This window comes from Rhineura floridana, chromosome 8 (assembly GCF_030035675.1).
Source record: "Rhineura floridana isolate rRhiFlo1 chromosome 8, rRhiFlo1.hap2, whole genome shotgun sequence".
Taxonomy (NCBI): Eukaryota; Metazoa; Chordata; class Lepidosauria; order Squamata; family Rhineuridae; genus Rhineura; species Rhineura floridana.
The window spans coordinates 46314049-46332665 of NC_084487.1; the positions used below are offsets into that span (position 1 = coordinate 46314049).

General features: G+C 42.1%; 1 protein-coding gene across 17 annotated transcripts in view; it reads left to right on the forward strand.

Annotated features, from left to right (window-relative positions):
- Window positions 1–18616, forward strand: part of TNRC6B (trinucleotide repeat containing adaptor 6B) — a 176480-nt gene extending 157864 nt beyond the window's left edge. For all 17 annotated transcript variants that reach the window (XM_061639205.1, XM_061639203.1, XM_061639209.1 and 14 more), the window contains 3 exons: window positions 5125–5195; window positions 11024–11163; window positions 16714–18616. In XM_061639205.1, coding sequence (XP_061495189.1) covers window positions 5125–5195; window positions 11024–11163; window positions 16714–17101 — 599 coding nt within the window. In that variant the 3' untranslated portion in view covers window positions 17102–18616. The remainder of the gene's footprint in view (window positions 1–5124; window positions 5196–11023; window positions 11164–16713) is intronic.
- The last annotated feature ends 1 nt before the right edge of the window (window position 18617 follows it).

The window sequence follows — 18617 nt, forward strand, 5'->3', positions numbered from 1 at the left end:
CTCTTTCCTGATCGCTACAGTGATAGCATTAGGAGAAATGTCAATATTTGGTTAAGCAGACACACTAAAATCACTTATTTCAGCTACAAGGAATGTTGTGGGAGCAGGCCATCTTGGCTTTCAGTGCCAAGGTCAAGGGCTCCAAAGCACCACAAGCTTCACAACCCTGCTCCACCTCAATTCTGCCCATGTTGTTGTTGATGGCATTGAAAAAGTTGCTTGTGCTATGGTTGTCTCTTTTCACCTGCCTACTATACTGCCGTCATGGAAATTGACCTGCCCTTGACATTGGGCATGGCTGTTTCCACTTTGGTACCAGTATTGGCTTCAAAGCTTGCCATGCAGACAGTTACCTCAACACTGGAGCAATCTTATTTATTGCACATCGGATGCTAAAATACAAGGATAAACAGTCTTCTTCCTTGCTTGCTTCAAAGCCCCAAAAAGAAAAAGAGGGATAAAGGGGATAAGTCTCTGTTTCAGGAATTAGCACTTGAGACCCTTCCAACCTAACGTGTCAGAACATAAGGCTTCAGTTTCCTCCAAGTCAATCCTTCCCCTGTTCAACATCCAGTCCCAGATGAATGACACTGAAAGACCCAAGTGAGGCCAGGTTATCAGTTTGCTGTCCAAAGGTGCAATTGGACATTAAATCCCTCCCAGATGGAAAAATTCTTCCCATATAGTTCAACTCTCATCCTGGACCCTTTTCGGAAGAATTTAATAAATTATAATGTGCTCACCACATTTCATTCCCATCTTCTCCCAGGTCCTGGTCATTCAGGGACTTCTGCCATTACAGCCATAGCTATGTGTACTTGACCCAGTATATCCCTGGGATCCTATTACCAAGGAGCTCCACTGATATCAGTATTCCCACTTCCAGTAATACCGGCAGGGCTGTAAGATGACCCCAGGACTCTTGCAGATACCCACAAGGCATGATCCCTGGCCTTATGGGTCTCATTTTCACTGTTGCCGTCACAGGATCCGGTTTTTGCACCTCAGGGAGCTTCCTCAGTATTATCCAGCAATAGTCTTGCAATCCCCTCACACAATAACATCTACCAATGCCAGGGAGGTAGCTCTTACCATGGTTACAACTTCTTTGTTGCAGTCTCTCATCTCTTTTCCATGCACCCTTCAGTTGTGCATTTCTTTAGCTGATTAATTTCAATCTGGTTCATCCACCTCATTACTACCTGCCGTGATCTCTGTCCTAGGGCTTTTAGTGTTGACCTCAGAGCTGACCTCTATATCATCTGTGTCCTCGGTATTGAAACCTCTTGCTCCATTTGCAGTGCTACTGATATTCTCTTCCTTGCCTTGATTAAATTACTTGACACAGGTTGCTCCTTCGTCTCATATCAATGGTTACTTAATAGACTTTGTGTCCCTCTCCTCTAACATTGTTTCTAACTCCTCATCTGACATCATTGTTGCTGTTTGTTTTCCTTTCACCCATAGAGAACACTAGGTCTTAACACCAAGCAGCTGGAAATCAAGCAGCCCCATCAGTTGTCAGAGGCCTATGTTACACACAACAGTGAGGAGCTTTTATACCCGCTGTGTGAATGGCATAGTTACAGCTGAGCCACACAGATACCTCTGCATCTGCATTCTGATGTTTCCCGCTTTGCCCCAGGTTGCAAGGGAGTCATGGAAAAACTTCTTACATCTCTCTCTAGATGGTGGGATAATTTATAAGATAATGGTTTTCAATTGAAGCATCCAGACTCAAATTCTTTTATTGTGGAAGACACTCAGTGAAAGTCCCAACAAAAGCCCCACTCTGCCCCAACAGTCCACCAGGGCAGACAGTTATATGTTATGGGAAAGAATTTCTATTCCACCACAGCCCACATTCTCTCTTCTCTGCATAATGTGTGTTAGTACTAAAACTTCCTTTGGGAGAAAATGCCATGCTCCTTCAGTCACCTGAGATGGCATAAGTCTTCCAACATGAGACATGTCATATGGCTGAACTACAGATCCCCATTTCCTGCACATAGCAGATCATGGTTCAGATAAGAGAACCTCTTCCATGCTAAAACCAACACCCTGGAGAGGTGTAAAAACTCCTCACCGCTGTGTGTAACACAAGCCTCTGACAACTGCATTCCCTCCACCAACATTTTTGCTCTGGCAGGGAGTTTTCTCCAGATGTCCTATATTTTGATCACCAAGGACACCAACCTCCCCTCAGTCATTTTTGCTTGGGTCCAAGCAGTTACTCCCATCAGTGAAGTTCCAGCCTAGCAGTACAATGGCAACCCATGAAGCCATGGTGAAATAGCAACTGTCTGTTGCAGTGCATGGGAAGGGCTGTAGCTAAGTGGTAGAGCACGTGCCTGGTACGAAGAAGGTCCCAAGTTCAATCCACAGCATCTCTCAGTAAGGCTGGAAGAGACTCCCTGTTTGAAACCCTGGAGAGCTGCTGTCAGTCAGTGTAGATAGTACCAAGCTACATGGACCACACAGAGTCTTGCATGGCAGTGTCCTATGTTTCTGTCCAGCCTCCCCCATGGCTGCGTAAAGAGCTGGCACAGCCAACAGGAAGGTGAAGACTTGCAGAAGAGCTGGAGCCTCTAACGCAGCAGGGGACAACGGACGGAAGAAATCAGCCAAGCAAAGGGCAACTTGTACTGTATCTAAATACGAAGTGGCAAGCCAGAAAGGGGAAGGAACTTACTGATGGAATCCTGGGAAGAAAATGAGGGAGACGAGAAATCACAATCTGCTGGAGGGAAACCTGTGATGAGTGGAGTGCCCAAACCTCCTACGCAGGAGTAAGGGACTCATCATGCCTCCTCTGAAGTAAGAGGTAGCTGGAGGGCTTTGCGGATTTCCAGTTCTGTTTTCTCCCCACCACCACCACTTTGGAGATATTTGACGTGTGCAGTCACCACACAACATGGGGACCTCTTACTATCATTCATAAGGGTGTGCAATTGAGTTGTTCTTGCTTCCCCCAGATGGGCTTTTCTTCGGAGGAGGAAATCAAAATCCTCCTCTGAAAGGGGATAGCATAATTAGTACCCAGTGCCCTGTAAATTTAGGTCTTCTGTTTAAATATTTCACCATCCCCCAGAACACTGAGGATCTTCAGCACATTGATTGCTTCATAAGACTGAAGAATTATCAGGAAGGTAACATTTGTCAACCTTCTATGTCAAAGTAAGCATCCATCATGTCAGAGCTGGGTTTGCATGCATACATTGGAAAGATGCTTCCTTTCATGTAGCCATCCAGCCGAGGAATTGCTGCTTCCCTCACTTCACTCTGGGGGGCTGCAGCTTCTAATTCAGTCAACCTAATTGCACACATCTATCAGTAAGGGATTTTGATTTTCTCATACTTGGTTGACTGCCTACCTACTGCATCCACTGACTGACCAACTTGCGTTTATGTTTTGCTTCCTCAGCACTCTGGACTTCTGTATTAATGTGTCAAAGACTCATTTACACATCACCTCAAGTTCAGTAGTGCTCTCTTAGATTCTTGTAGATGGTTATGCTTCTGTGTCTAAGTCTAAACCCTTGTTTCAGGGGTGAATGGCCCAGTTCAGCCTTTTGAGTCTTTCTATCTTGGGCTCAGAAATCTTCCTAGGCCACACCCTTCATTGGCTATGTTTTTGCATGGCTGGAATGTGTCCTTGAACTCTGATAATGCCTCTTGCTTGCCTGGATACATAATAGAGGGGATTGTATCCTACTGTACAAAGGTAAAAATTGCATTTGTTCCACCCACTTTTGCCTCTGCCATACGGCCCTCGAAAGATTGCCAAGAAGGAAATGCAGCCCTTCAACTAAAAAAGTTTCTCCATTGCTGCTTTATTGGGGTGGCTACTGACACGGCTGTTAGACCCAGATCTGGAGGTTCCTGGGACTAATGGCTTTAAAAGGTGTCATCTCTACCCATCTGAGAATGTGTGCTGTTTAGTGATGGTTCCTGGATGTGTTCCAACCAGGGGTGGACTCCCAGGTAAAATGCCTCATCTTTTCTCTCTTTAGGTTTTATTTATTTATTTAGCTTGTATACCACCTTATATTTCAAAAAATCTCAAAGTGGTTTACATTTCAACAAAAATCAATATAAGTTTTACATTCAATACAGTTGCTAATAATAGGAAAAACAATAATCTACATTTTAAGTAGCATAATTGAGCAATAAATCTCTAAACAATATACATAACATGAGACCAAAGTGAATCATATACAAAACAAAGAATTTTACAATTATAAAATATATCTAAAAATTCACATGAATATTACAATAAAAGCATGTATACAATATCTTAAGCCTGTTTTAATTGGATTTAACACCCATATTGGTAGGTGTGCCTTCCCCCTTCTCTGCCATTCCATTTTACAACTGGTTTTACATTCCTGATACATTGGGCCTTGCTTCTGCAGCCCTGAAACTAAACACTTTTACTTGGGGCTAAGCACCATTTTGTTGTAGAAAAGGACAATACACATTCAAAGTAAAAATAATAAAATGACAATCCCTAACCATGTATGTTCTTGCCTGCCCCCCTCCCGACTCTCCAAGCAGACGGAAATGATGCTGTGGCAGCCAGCATCAGCCCTGCTGGGTTCTGTCATGCTCCCGTGGGAGCTGTTTGCCTGTCGCTGCCGCCCCCCAATTGCATTGCTTCCAGTGGTAAATGCAGACCAGCAATCTGCTCCATGGGAACTTGTTCATGCCATGGTCCCCAGCAGCTATAGTTCCACCCTCTACCTTACTGCAAGTGTCGTTTTGGTCTGCTCTCAATCGCATGTTTTCTTACATAGCTGCTGCAACATTACTGGGAATTACTGGGAAGGTGGAAGCCACACTTATTTCAATGTGTATACTGAGAGTTGGCAGGCTTCTTGCCAAAACGTTACTAAGCTCTTGAAAGTCTTGAACATGCTTTGTATAGCTGCAGAAACCATTTGTTTGACTGCGCAGATGACCATTTGAAGAACATTTACAGGTAAGCAACCTGTCTTTCATGTTAAATGTGGCAAGTGAAATAGTTTCTGTAAAGCACAGAATTGATTCTGGTTTTTGTTTAACATAAAGTTTTAAAGCAAATCTCATCCAAATGTATCTTGTTTGCTATTTAATCGTTTGCAGCCTCTACATGGAGTGATGGTGGATCTGTTCGTCCCAGCCACTGGCTGGTTCTTCACAATCTCACTCCACAGGTATTTCTATTTTCTGCCTCCTCTTCATTACTGATACTAGACAAGTTGAATTATTGATAGTTTTAAATAATATCCTTGCAGTTATGTTTACCTCAGTAGCAACATGAGCTAACTAATATGACAGTATGTTTAGGACATGAGACACTGGTTTACATCAGGTACCTTATTTTCAGCTTAATTTTTTCTTGGATTGTGAATTAATTGCACTGCATGTTTCAGTTAGGCAAGTAAATAATGGTATGAATGAAAGATGGAGTATTTATTACAAAAGTTCCAGCTTCTTCAGGACATTGTCAAAGCTAAGCAGGACTGCCAGTTTCCTTCCTTATGTTTCCATAGAGAAATCACACAATGTTTCCAGCACTGCTGCCAAAAATGAAGCCTAGTAAGGGTACTTCAGCTTTTGTTTGTGTCTCAGTTTCTTCATTCAGAATAAATTCTTTTGCATCCTTGGTTTCAACAGCTTATTGCTATTCATAGCGAAAATAAGTCCCTAACATGGAATATTTTTAACCGGAGTAGGAGGTTGCAACATCTGTACATTTCTTTGTAGGAAACATGGAGGCACTGAAGTGGTAGAGCTTTGATTCAGCTGAAATGAAAAGAAAGTCTCGTAAGCATTAATGAATGTCAGGATGATTCAGTAGACACTGGAAAAACAGGAGTCTGTCAATAATGAGAAAGAAGGTTGTATTAAAATCCTAAATAAAGGTGGACACCTTCCTCCTTGCCTTCATGGAAGATGCAGGTTTGCATTTTCCTTTGAGTCCGTTTTTTGCTGAACAAGACCCGGAGGACAAAAAAGCTATCAGGGCAACACTGGAAGAGGCTGCCTTCCTCTGAACTAGTAGCTAAAGAAAGTCTATCAGTTGAGTGTGTTAGACACCATACGACATCCTTGCCTTACTGTTTTTAGAACACACTGTTGGTGCTTTCAATCCTTTGTCTTTTTGCTTGATCTCAGAATGTCATTGTGGAATAGAAATCTTGTCAGTTACAAACTGTAAACAAAGCAGCTATCAGTATTACCTGGAAACACCTCAACTCTTCCTAGCCTCTGATTCCTTCTGAGATCTGGACAATGTTGATTGAGACACTGCAGGGATGTAAGCTCAAATGCAGTGCAGTGCAGAGCAGCCCAGGCCATTGTTCCTGAACTGCAACAGCAAAAACTATAGGGAAAAGTGGTGGGTAAGAAGAAAGTCATCATCTTAGCCATACTTGCCCCCTCATCTTCTTCTGAAAAATCGGTAGAAGAGAAATCTGAAGGCAGATTATTTATTTTATGTATTTATTATTTGATTTATATCCCGCCCTTCCTCCCACCAGGAGCCCAGGCTGGCAAACAAAAGCACTAAAAACACTTTAAAATATCATAAAAACAGACTTTAAAATACATTAAAACACTTTTAAAAACCATTTTTAAAAAAGCTTTGAAGACATCTTACAAGGTTAAAAACTTTTTTTAAGGGTTTAAAAACATATTAAAAAGCAATTCCAACACAGATGGGATAAGGTCTCAACTTAAAAGGTTTGTTAAAAGAGGAAGGTCTTCAATAGGCGCTGAAAAGATAACAGAGATGGACCTGTCTAATATTTAAGGGGAGGGAATTCCACAGGGTAGGTGCCGCCACACTAAAGGTCCGTTTCTTATGTTGTGCAGAACAGACCTCCTGGTAAGATGGTATGTGCAGGAGACCCTCACCTGTAGAGTGGAGTGATGGACTAGGTATATAAGGGATAAGATGATCTTTCAGGTATCCTGGTCCCAAGCTGTATAGGGCTTTGTACACCAAAACTAGAACCTTGAACTTGGCCCAGTAGCAAATGGGCAGCCAGTGCAATTCTTTCAGCAGCGGGGTGACATGTTGGCGATACCCTGCCCCAGTGAGCAGTCTCGCCACCACATTTTGCACCAGCTGCAACTTCCAGACCAATCTCAAGGGCATCTCACATAGAGCACTTTACAGTAGTCCAGCCTGGAGGTTACCAGTGCATGGACAACAGTAGTCAGGCTATCCCGGTCCAGAAACTGCCACAGCTCTCTTACCAGCCAAAGCTAGTAAAAGGCACTCCTAGCCACTGAGGTCACCTGGGCCTCTAGCAACAAGGATGGATCCAGGAGCACCCTCAGACTAAGAACCTGCTCTTTCAGAGGGAGTACATCCCCATCCAAAGCAGGCAACTGACCATTTATCTGAACTTGGGAACCACCAACCCACAGCGTCTCCGTCTTGCTAGGATATGTCCTCTTCATTAAAGCTAAAGAACAACAAAGCAATGATAATGCCAAAATACAATTTAAATAACATCCCAGAAGCATATAAAGATTACATAAGGAACAGATTTGAGACTTTAAACTTAGTTGATGGAGAACCAGAAGAACTATGGATTAAAGTCAGAGACATTATCAGAGAAGAATGCAAAAAGACATAAAAAAACAGAAGGACCTCATTAGATGACTGAAGAGACTCTTAAAATGGTTAAAGAGAGAAGGAAAGCAAAAAAAGACGGAAACACGGTTAGAACCCTAAATGCAATATAGCGACTAGTACGTAGGGACAAAGAACTATTACAATAGTTATTGTATAGAAATAGAAGAGGACAACAAAAAAGGTAGAACAAGAGCCCTATTCCAAAAGATTAGAGAAATGAAAGGGAAATTTAAACCAAGAGTAGGGATGTTGAATAATCAACAGGGGAATACACTGACTGACTGAGATGAAATAAAAGGACGATGGAAGCAATACACTGAAGAACTATATAAAAGGGATGCGAAGATGACTAGATTCATTCATGGAGCAACTGTATGATGAAGAACCAGAAATTTTAGAATGTGAGGTGAAAGCTGCTCTTAAAATACCTGGAAGAAACAAATCACCAGGAACAGATGGCATACCAATAGAGTTGCTACAAGTTACTGAGACTGAATCTGTCCAAATTTTGACAAAAAATTGTCAACAAATATGGAAAAGAAAACAATGGCTCACAGACTGGAAGTGTTCCATATACATCCCAATTCCAAAGAAAGGGGATTGCAGGGAATGCAGTAATTACTGAACTATTGCCTTAATATCCCATGCAAGTAAAGTAATGCTCAAGATTCTACAACAAAGGCTCTTACCATATATGGAGCAAGAAATGCCAGACGTCCAAGCTGGATTTAGAAATGGAAGAGGTACCAGAGATCATATCGCAAACATATGTTAATAATAATAATAATAAAATTTTATTTTTAGGCTACCTATCTGGCCGAATGAACGGCCACTCTAGGCGGCGTACATAATTAAAAATACAACATATAATACAGTTTTAACATATAAAACAATTATAATCCACCAACCTACATCTATACACTGTAAACTAAAATTATCTAGGAGACTTGTGTGCCCGCTGAAACAACCAAGTTTTCAATCCTTGGCGGAAACCTACCAGGGAGGGGGCATGGTGAAGGTCGTATGGCAGAGAGTTCCAGAGGGTGGGGGCCACAACTGAGAATGCCCTCTCTCTGGTCCGCACCAGCCTAGCTGTCTTAACTGGTGGGACCGAGAGAAGGTCTTGTGAGGCAGATCTCGTCAGGCGGCATATTTGGTGATGCTGGAGGCGCTCCTTTAGATAAACTGGACCGACACCGTATAGGGCTTTAAAGGTTAACACCAACACTTTGAATTGGGCTCGGTACACAACTGGTAGCCAGGGCAGATCTTCCAGCACTGGGGTGATACGATCCCGGCGGCGGCTGTTTTTAATCAACCGTGCCACCGCATTCTGTACCAGTTGTAATTTCCGGACCGTCTTCAAGGGTAGCCCCACATAGAGCGCATTACAGTAGTCTAAGCAAGAGGAGACCAGGGCATGCACCACCCGTGGGAGCAGATGGACCGGAAGGTAGGGTCACAGCCTCTGTATCAGATGTAATTGATACCAAGCTGCCCGGCTCACCGCTGACACCTCAGCCTCCATGGACAGCTGGGAGTCAAGAATGACCCCGAGGCTACGAACCTGGTCCTTCAGGGGCAATCTAACCCCATTCAGCGTCAGGTCAATATCTCCTATCCTCCTCTTATCTCCCACAAGCAGTACCTCGGTCTTGTCAGGGTTCAGTTTCAGCCTGTTTCCTCCCATCCATTCACTTATAGACTCCAGGCACTTGGAAATAGTCTAAGGTGCAGTTCCCAGGAAGTCATGGTTTCCATGAAATCCCGAGGGGCTCCTATGAGATCCGTCTCGGCATGCAGGTTAAAATCCCCTAGAACCAAAAGGTTGGGGGAGAGAACCCGCACAGCCGAGATAACCTCCAGCACCTCGGTCAGGGAGTCAGCTGTGTAGCGGGGTGGGCGGTACACAAGAAGAATCCCTAAACTGCCCTTAGGGCCCAACCTCCAGTACATGCAATCAACAAACTTGGTCTCGTGGAGAGGGGGTCTGGCAAAAATCAAGGACCCCCGATAGATAACTGCCACTCCCCCTCCCCGCCTACCAATCCTCGGCTGCTGCGCGTACTGGAAACCGGCTGGACACATGGCCCCAAGCACAGGAGCTGAGGCCTCGTCCAGCCATGTCTCCGTAATGCATATCAGGTTTGCGTTCTCATCCATGATCATGTCATGGATGAGAGATGTTTTCTGTACCACAGACCTGGCATTACACAACAGCAGTCAAAGATTGGTTGGAGCTGTACATCCCCCAGTTATCTTCGGGTCATGAGCAGGCCTGGAACGGGATGGATATTATGCATCTATCTCTTGTTCCCCAAAACTGGCCTGACCTGCCCCTAGCACCTTTCCGGCATCTGCCGCCTAGCCTCTGAATGTCGTGGCATATCCATGTTGGATAATGGAACGAACCAAGGAACTTCAAAAGAAAATCACCCTGTGCTTTATAGATGACAGCAAAGCCTTTGACTGTGTAGATCATGAAAAACTATGGAATGCTTTAAAAGAAATGGGGGTGCCACAGCATCTGATTGTCCTGTTGCACAACCTGTACTCTGGACAAGAGGCTACTGTAAGGACAGTGTGAAAATGATTAGTTCCCAATTGGAAAGGGTGTGAGACAGAGTGTATTTTATCACCCTATTTGTTTGATCTATACGCAGAACAAATCATACGGAAAGCGGGATTGGACCAAGATGAAAGAGATGTGAAAATTGGAGGGAGAAATATCAGTAATTTAAGATATTCAGATAATACTGTACTACTAGCACTGGTTATTTTGAACTTGCAAACCCCAGGGTTACTCTGTCTGCTAATAGCTCCTTCTTGTACATGGGTGATGCAGTTTTGGCCACATTTGCATGAGCCCTCAAATTTGAAATCTATATTGATATGATGATGATATTCTAGTGCTAGGACTAGTGCTAGTATAATGCTGTGCTTCAAGGCCATGAACCAAGTTGTTCATAGTATTAAACTTGCTGCCTCTAGTTACATAACCTTTAGCTGAGAACAGGCTGCCTCCTGCTCAAGAAAGGAGAGTATTGCTATGCTGTGAACCAAACTAGTTAGTTAAAGAGTGTTTGTATTTTTATAGCTAATGCAAGAATGTGTGTGGGGGGTGGGAGAGATTATACTGGATTCTAAAAAAGTCATTTCTGCAGTTTGTTGATGTTTAGATTACACAAAATCAGGATACACTAATAAGGCTGGAGGCACCATGCATTCTCATCAATCTTTGGAGTTCAGATTATTTCTCTTGTGGCATTTACATTACCTGATGGTATTGCTTTATGTGTTAGCCATACTATTTCAATTATTTTTTCAGATTTAAAAAAATGTACAGACTTTCTTTCAATAAGCCTGCTGTTTATCTTTCCTGTTCTTCCCAAGATTGATGGGTCAACTTTGAGGACCATCTGCATGCAGCATGGTCCACTGCTGACATTCCATCTGAACCTGACCCAAGGCACCGCTCTTATCCGATACAGCACCAAGCAGGAGGCAGCCAAGGCCCAGACTGCACTGCACATGTGAGTTACACCAGTAGCATTCTCTAGCCATTCACAGCCTCATTTTGTCGGTAGATGGGTGCAAGAGGTGGTTCAGTAGTGTGTTTTGTCTGTCTAGTGCCCAGATATGACTGACACATGTGCACTCAGCAGTTCTTTTTTTCATAAGAGGCCCTTTTTTGTGGGGATTGATTAAACTTAGCATATATTTTAACTACAGCCGGACTATGCTTTTCAGTTTCCTTATAAAACTAAAGCAGAAGTCATGAAGGAACGTTTAGGCTTAATTGTTCTTCATTCACAGGTTTTCCTCAGATTAGCTGCAATTTTATTATTGCAGGACTACCTTCCAAATATGATGGTTTTATATTGCTTTGGTTGTAATAATGATTCTTGCCTAGAAAAGTAATTAGTATGAATTTGTAATATATTGATTCTCTTTTATTGCAATGGGTCCATTTAGGATCAGAATTGATGTGTTCTATCTTAGGTTATTAATCACTGATTGGTACAGCTGCATTTGGCATACTATGAAATAGGTCTGATAGACCCATCTTAAAAAGGGTATCATAGAGCTGGAAAGGATACAGAAAAGGGCAACCTATGGAGAAAAGCTAAAGCATTGGGGACTTTTCAGGATGTAAGATGTAGTGCCTAAACTGGAAAATGATTGACATTTTTAAAAATTGTGAATGATGTAGAGGAAGTGGATAGAAATTACTCCCCCTCTCGTAACACTGGAACTTTGGGTCACTGAATGAAATTGCTTGGCAGTAGGTTAAAGACAGACAAAAGAAAGTACTTCACACAACATGCAATTAAATATTGGAATTCACTTCCACAAAGTGTGGTGGTAACTGGTTTAGGTGGCTTTAAAGGGGCATTAGACAAATTCATGGATGATAGGTCTATCACTTATTAGCCAGGTTACGTAAAAGGAACCTTCATGTTCAGAGGCAGTAGACCTCTGAACACTAGTTGGTGGGCCAAACCGTGGAGGAGAATTCTTGCCTTCATGCGCTGCTTATGGGTATCAGGTTGGTTACTTGGAAATGGGATGTTGGACTAGACAGCCTGCCCATCCAATCCTAACAGGGCTCTTGCACAGTATCAGAAGGTAGGGGAGTATTTTATTATCTGGCTGAACTGTTCTGAACTCTAGGTAAAGTCCATTTTGTGGCCTTCCAGTAGTTAGGTAATCTGAAAAAGCAAACAAAAAATATTTCTGTTAATGGTGTAGCTCTTTTTAAAAGCCAATTAGTTCTCTTTAAAAGCTTTTGAAATCTTTCCGTTAACTTAAAATATTTTAACATTAATTAATTTTTAACAGGACTCCCAAAAGGATGTTCAATCTGTATTCTGGTTAAGGTAGTCAGCCTTGTCTCCATATATATTCACTAATAGAAAAAAAAACCCTTGCGGTTTAAGAATGGGCCTATAAGCCAACAGATATTTCTATCAAACTTTAAAAAGCAGGGAAATTGGGCAGCTATAGTGAATGCACCAGGGGATCAGGAGACCTTACCTCCTTGCTGAGATATTGTACTGCCCTACAAATTTGTAAAAATACAAACACATTTTGGCTGGTCTTTTACAGTTCAGTCCACTTCCTGTGTAGCTTGGAAGAATTTGGTAACATGTGCCTCTGAGCATATGAGTGGTGGCAACACCTGCAATCAGCCCAAATAACAGAAACAAGACATGTGCTGTGCTGATCTTGTTTTAGCAGGGAGAAAGCAACAATATTCAGGATAGTTGATATAGTTCAGATAGTCAGTTTAAATATGTCTGATTTACTTTGCAATGTTAGTGATGTTTCCTATAGTAAATTATTTTCTTTTGCTTCTGGTTCTGTGAATATGTGAAGTACAACAACACTTTGCATAATGTACACTAAAACAATTGTGGAATAATGGCACTGCAGAATAGTCTCCAGTGGACATGAGGAGTGTCTCACTTTGCACAAGATAAGATGGTGGAAGATGAAATATATTCTAGCAAATTTCTGGTTGTGCTCTTTGTTTTTAATTGACCATGTCCACCCTTCCTTAAGTGGAGTGATTTAAGCATTGCAGGCTGAACACTTGTATCTTGGGCAGGCCAAGTTTGTTTTTTCCAACAGCTAGATTCATTGCTTAAGTAGCAACGTATTAGGTACGTTCTTAAACTGCAAGGGGTTTTTTTGCCTATTAGTGAATTTCTCTGCTTTTTAATCCGGGAGGTAAGAAATTAGATCATTTACAAGTTTGCCGAGAATGGATTGATCATTTGCATGCTTGTTGAGTTCAACGGGATTTACTCCCTTGCAGTCATGTTTAGGATAGGTGAAACTGATCACAGGGGAGAAAGGTCAGAGGAGAGGAGGAGGATGGGAGCAGGGAGGGGAGGATGGGAGCATATTTCATCATTTGCATGCTTATTGAGTTCAGTGGGATTTACTTCTGTACAATCATGGTTCGGATAGGTGAAACTGACCACAGGGCAGGAGGAGAAGCAGGAGGAAGGGAGGGCTGGAGTGAGCAGGGGAGGAAGAAGAAGGGAGAGGTGAGGGGGAGGGGAAAGGCAGGTCTGATCATTCGCATGCTTACTGAGTTCAGTGGGATTTCCTCCCATGCAATCATGATTAGGAAAGGTGAAACTGACCACAGGGGAAGAGAAGAAGGGAAGGAGGGGATTGAACGGGGGAGGGTAGGTTTGATCATTTGCATGCTTATTGAGTTTAATGGGATTTATTCCTGCACAATCATGCTTAAGATAGGCGAGACTGACCTGGGGCAGGGGGAGGGAGGGGAGAAGATTGGGTGGGTGGGTCGGCACTGGGAAGAGGAAAATCCCCTTTCCTTTTGAAAAAGGAAAACATTGTTAACAGTATCATTATTTTTCGGGGTTTCCCCCACCTTTTTATTCTGCAGCAGATGTGTGTAGTTTTCCACTCAAATTAAAACCAAAGCTGTCACTGGCCACATCCACACCAGATATTTTTTCCACTTTAGACAGTCATGCCTTCCCCCAAAGAATCCTGGGAAGTATAATTTTTAGGGGTGCTGAGAGTTGTTAGGAGATGCCCTATTCCCCTCACAGAGCTACAATCACCAGAAGAGGGGCTAACTGTTGACAGGTCCATAGTGGTTTAACAGTCAGCCCTCTTCAGGTGATTGTATCTCTTTCAGGGGATCAGGAGTTTCCTAACAACTCTCAGTACCCTTCACAAACTATACTTCCCAGGATTCTTTGGGGGAAGCCATGGCTGTTTAAAGTAGAAAAAAATGTCTGTGTGGGTGTGGCCCCCTGACTAGCTAAGCCAAACAGCTGTTAGACTGGCTTTTAGAACATTGACAGTTGGTTTTTACTGAGCATGCCTGCTCTATCATAGATTCTAATGTTAAACTACTTAAATTAATTTTAAAAATCAGCCATGCATTTTTAACTTGTAAACTGCAGAAGATGAAGGCCAGAGTATGGGGCAAAGGTAGTAATAGGATCACAGGTATTCTGTGAACATGACTGATTTTTAATTAATTTCAATAAATTATGAGACCACTGATAGAAAAAAAGTCCAATGGGTCTGTTTTACACTTTGAACTCTAGATTCTCTCTTAGTGTTCTGTGTGTCGCCATGAACACCTAGAGGGTTGTTAAGCAAGCGTTTCTGAGTTCAGGACTTTAAATTTTGAAAGATTTTGTTTTGAAATGAGCTCATGGGAAGCAGTAGAATGGCATGGGAGATATTTTTAATTTAACATGGTGGAGTGTGAAAAATCCATGCTGGCTATAGTATACAGCCACTCTCATGGCTGAATAACTTCAATTCAATTGATTCTTTTAGAGAGATTAGAGCTGAGAAGAGATTAACTGAGTCAGGGCTTTGATTCGGAAATGACAAAGCATGGTTTGTAATTATTTGCCAGAGCCACAGCAAACCTCAGTTATGTTCTTCCTCCTCCCTTCTTTGCATGGGAGGGGGAAAAAGAAATTTAAAGCTTCCAGTCACTATTTGAAACAAACTGAATACAGGAAATTATGGTTTGTATAACTGCAGTTAATTACCAAACTAATATATCAGAATGCCATTTGATCCTAGTTTGAGAACTTGTTTTTCTTGGTTTTTAGATAAACCAGTTCCCCCTATTTAAATGAAATGGGAAGCTGCAGGGGTTTCAAACGGTGATTGGTAGCTTTAAATCTTGTGAATGAAGGGGAATGGGAGCATGCAAGTCAGAGGCAGACCTTGGTTCATTCTGGTCATGGCAAACCATGCTTTGTTTGGACATCTGAATGCAACCATAGAATCATTAAGGACTTGGCATTTTATGGAATAATCTATGTACTCTTTTCAGATTTGGGAGAGGTTGTCATGCCTCTTTAATCCCAACCTCAACTGTAGTAAACAATTATCAACAGAGTTATAACTTTAAGGGTCAGTTAAAGATTCAGGCTTGGATTCAGAATACCTTTGCATGAGTGGAGGACTCTTTCCAATTGTGCCATATGTGCCAGTTCCACACAGACCCCAGTTTGCAGTCCTCTGTACTGCATTGGATGCCATTCCACAGGGCTACCTCACTCTGAGGAGCAGATTTTCAGAAGCATAAGAGACTGCAGCAGGAAAGGCACAAACGGAATACCCTATATAGTTCTTTGAATCCAAGCAACAGTTTTTAAATTAAAGATGGCTTTCAATTGAAAATAACCTTTGTTATTAAAATGAGATGAATCACCATGCTGTTTTTATAGCCATTTTTCTAAGTTGTTCCGTTTGGCTTAATTATTATTTGACACATTTGTTTTCTTTTAATTTTTTTAAAAATAGTTATTTATATGAAACATTTTTACCCCACTCTTCAGCCCAAAAAGGCCATTTGTTTGCTTGCTTGTTTGTTTGTTTATTACATATGCACCCCACCTTTCTTTTCATGATAGAAACCCAAGGCGGCTTACATATGGTTCCCAGGCAGTCCCCCATCCAGGCACTGACCAGACCTGACCCTTTTTAGTTTCAGCAGGGAGCTGGCCTTATGTGTCTTGAGACCATAGGCTGGGAAATCAGTAATAAAGCAGTCCCTGCCCAATGGCTAAAAATGAAAAAGACACGGCACATAGAAAAAAAAAGTTATTCAGAGAGAGAAAATATGGTTGTGGTTGGTTCAGTTGCCCAGATGGTTGGGATCTTATTGTATAGATCTTAAAGTTCAGGTTTGCATTGCACCTATTCTTTAGGGCTGGCATGTTCTCTGCTAGCCCATTCTTCTCTTCTACTTTCTCTTACGTTCGCACAATGTTTTATGCATGGAAAACATGCAAATCCTTGTTGTGCAGTTGGGGCTCCTGCAACTGCCCTCTTCTTCTGCCCCAGATAAGGTTATGGACGCTTGGGGAAGGTGGCAGACGCTCACATTTGTGAGGTGACCAGGACCCTGCTTGCAACAGCCTATGAGCTGGGTCTTTCTTGCTTTGCAAATGTGCACCAGCATAATTTTCCATGCAATGTTAAAAACTGTGAATCCTGCTCATTTTTTTTATATCTTTTTCTATTAAATTTTCTTTCTCTTCACTGTACCCTATTTTTTGTAGGTGCGTTTTGGGAAACACTACCATCCTGGCTGAGTTTGCCACAGACGAAGAGGTTAGTCGCTTTCTGGCACAAGCTCAGCCTTCTACACCTGCAGCAACACCCAGCACACCTGCAACAGGCTGGCAGTCTTTAGAGACAGGACAGAACCAGACAGATCCAGTTGGACCTGCTTTGAATCTTTTTGGAGGGTCAACAGGGCTTGGGCAGTGGAGCAGCGGTGGTGGCAGCAGCAGTGGGGGTGACCTTGCTGGTGCTTCATTATGGGCCTCCCCAAATTACTCTTCAAGCTTGTGGGGGGTTCAAAGTGTAGAAGATCCCCACAGGATGGGAAGCCCTGCTCCCTTACTACCTGGAGACCTTCTAGGCGGAGGGTCGGATTCAATCTGAACTTAAAACTTTCAACTCTGACCTCGTGACCTTTTTTTGGAACAGCAGCAGCACTAACTTGACCTTTTCTTTTTTTTCAACTTGCAATAAATACATTTTAAAAGGAAAAAAGAAAATGGAGAGAGAAAAAAGGTGGGTCATTGACAGGACTGTCTGAGCACATAGTTGCCTCCCTTATAACTTCAGTTTTTTTGTTTGGAATATGAATCCAAAAAGAGAACATATCACTCTTGAAATACTTGAATCATGAACGCCAACTTAGAAAGACAATGTGAAGCAAGTACACATACCATTTAAATCTAAACACAAAAAATTAAAAAAATTAGTTTCTAGTTTTTCACTTTTTCATGTTATACAGAAGTTGTTGCTAAGAAACATATATACTGAAAAATAGCTTTTTAACTTCGTTTGCACTGGGTGTGTTTCCGTCCTTAGGTCTACTATGTCGGGAACGGGCGGGGTTCAAAAGAATTGGGGTTGGGGTGGGAAGACTTGACGGAGCCTCACTTTAAAAAACAAAAAAGGAAAAAAAAACACTTTGTGATTGGCTGGTTGATATAAACCAGTATGTTCTGGCACATGTAACTGCCCATGTGTGTGTGTTTCTGTGAGAGCGTGTATGTGTGCATGATTGTGTGTATGTGTGTGTGTATATAAGCATTTTTGTCTTGGAAAGCTGCATTGCTGTTGGTCAGCAACCTATCTGGCTAAACTCTTGCTGAATAATGATGGTGCCTGTGACTGGTGCAAAATCAAATTGACCTGTGTTAAAAGCTGACAGTTGGTGGTATTTTTATTTTGGCAGGGTATTCAGTGCCGTACAGATCTTGTTCTGACCCTGACACAGAGCAAAACACTGCCATATCCTAAGGATTTGGTGAGAGGGGTGCCAGTGTGAATATTCAGAGTTTTTTTTTGGGGGGGGGGAGCGGGGATATTCTGTTTTGCCTAGAAGTATATTTGTGTCTCTAATGAGAATTTTTTGGTGAACCCAAGTTAACTTTTTATGACAAGGTCTTTCACCTTTTGGAAAACAGCTGAGTAACGGGCATCACATTTCTTTGTGACAAAGACCTATGTAATGGTTGAAGCTTCTGCAGTACTTAAAAACTGAATCCTGTACCTGTTCCTCAAGTCTGTATACAAAGGTTCTTGTAATCCATTAATGGAAAATCCACCAAAATTCTTGTATTTTCTTAAGAGATCTGCTGTTTGTGACAAAACTAAAATGTCAGTAGTTTGCTGGCCTATCTCATTGTGAAAGCACATGCAGCAACTTTTTGTTCTCCTTTCTCCATAGTGAGCGTTACCTGTGCCAGGCCTAGGTGTATTACAGCACCAGACCATCACTGACAGAAACGTTTACTTACGAATGTTCTTAAACCAGTGTGTACTTTGAGCATTTTTTCTCTCTGTGTATTTCCTGTGTATGTCTTGCTTAGGCTTTGCTTAGGCAGGCATATAACTAGCAAAGACTTCTTTTGTTTATAAAGTATTGCACCTTTATTATTTTTAC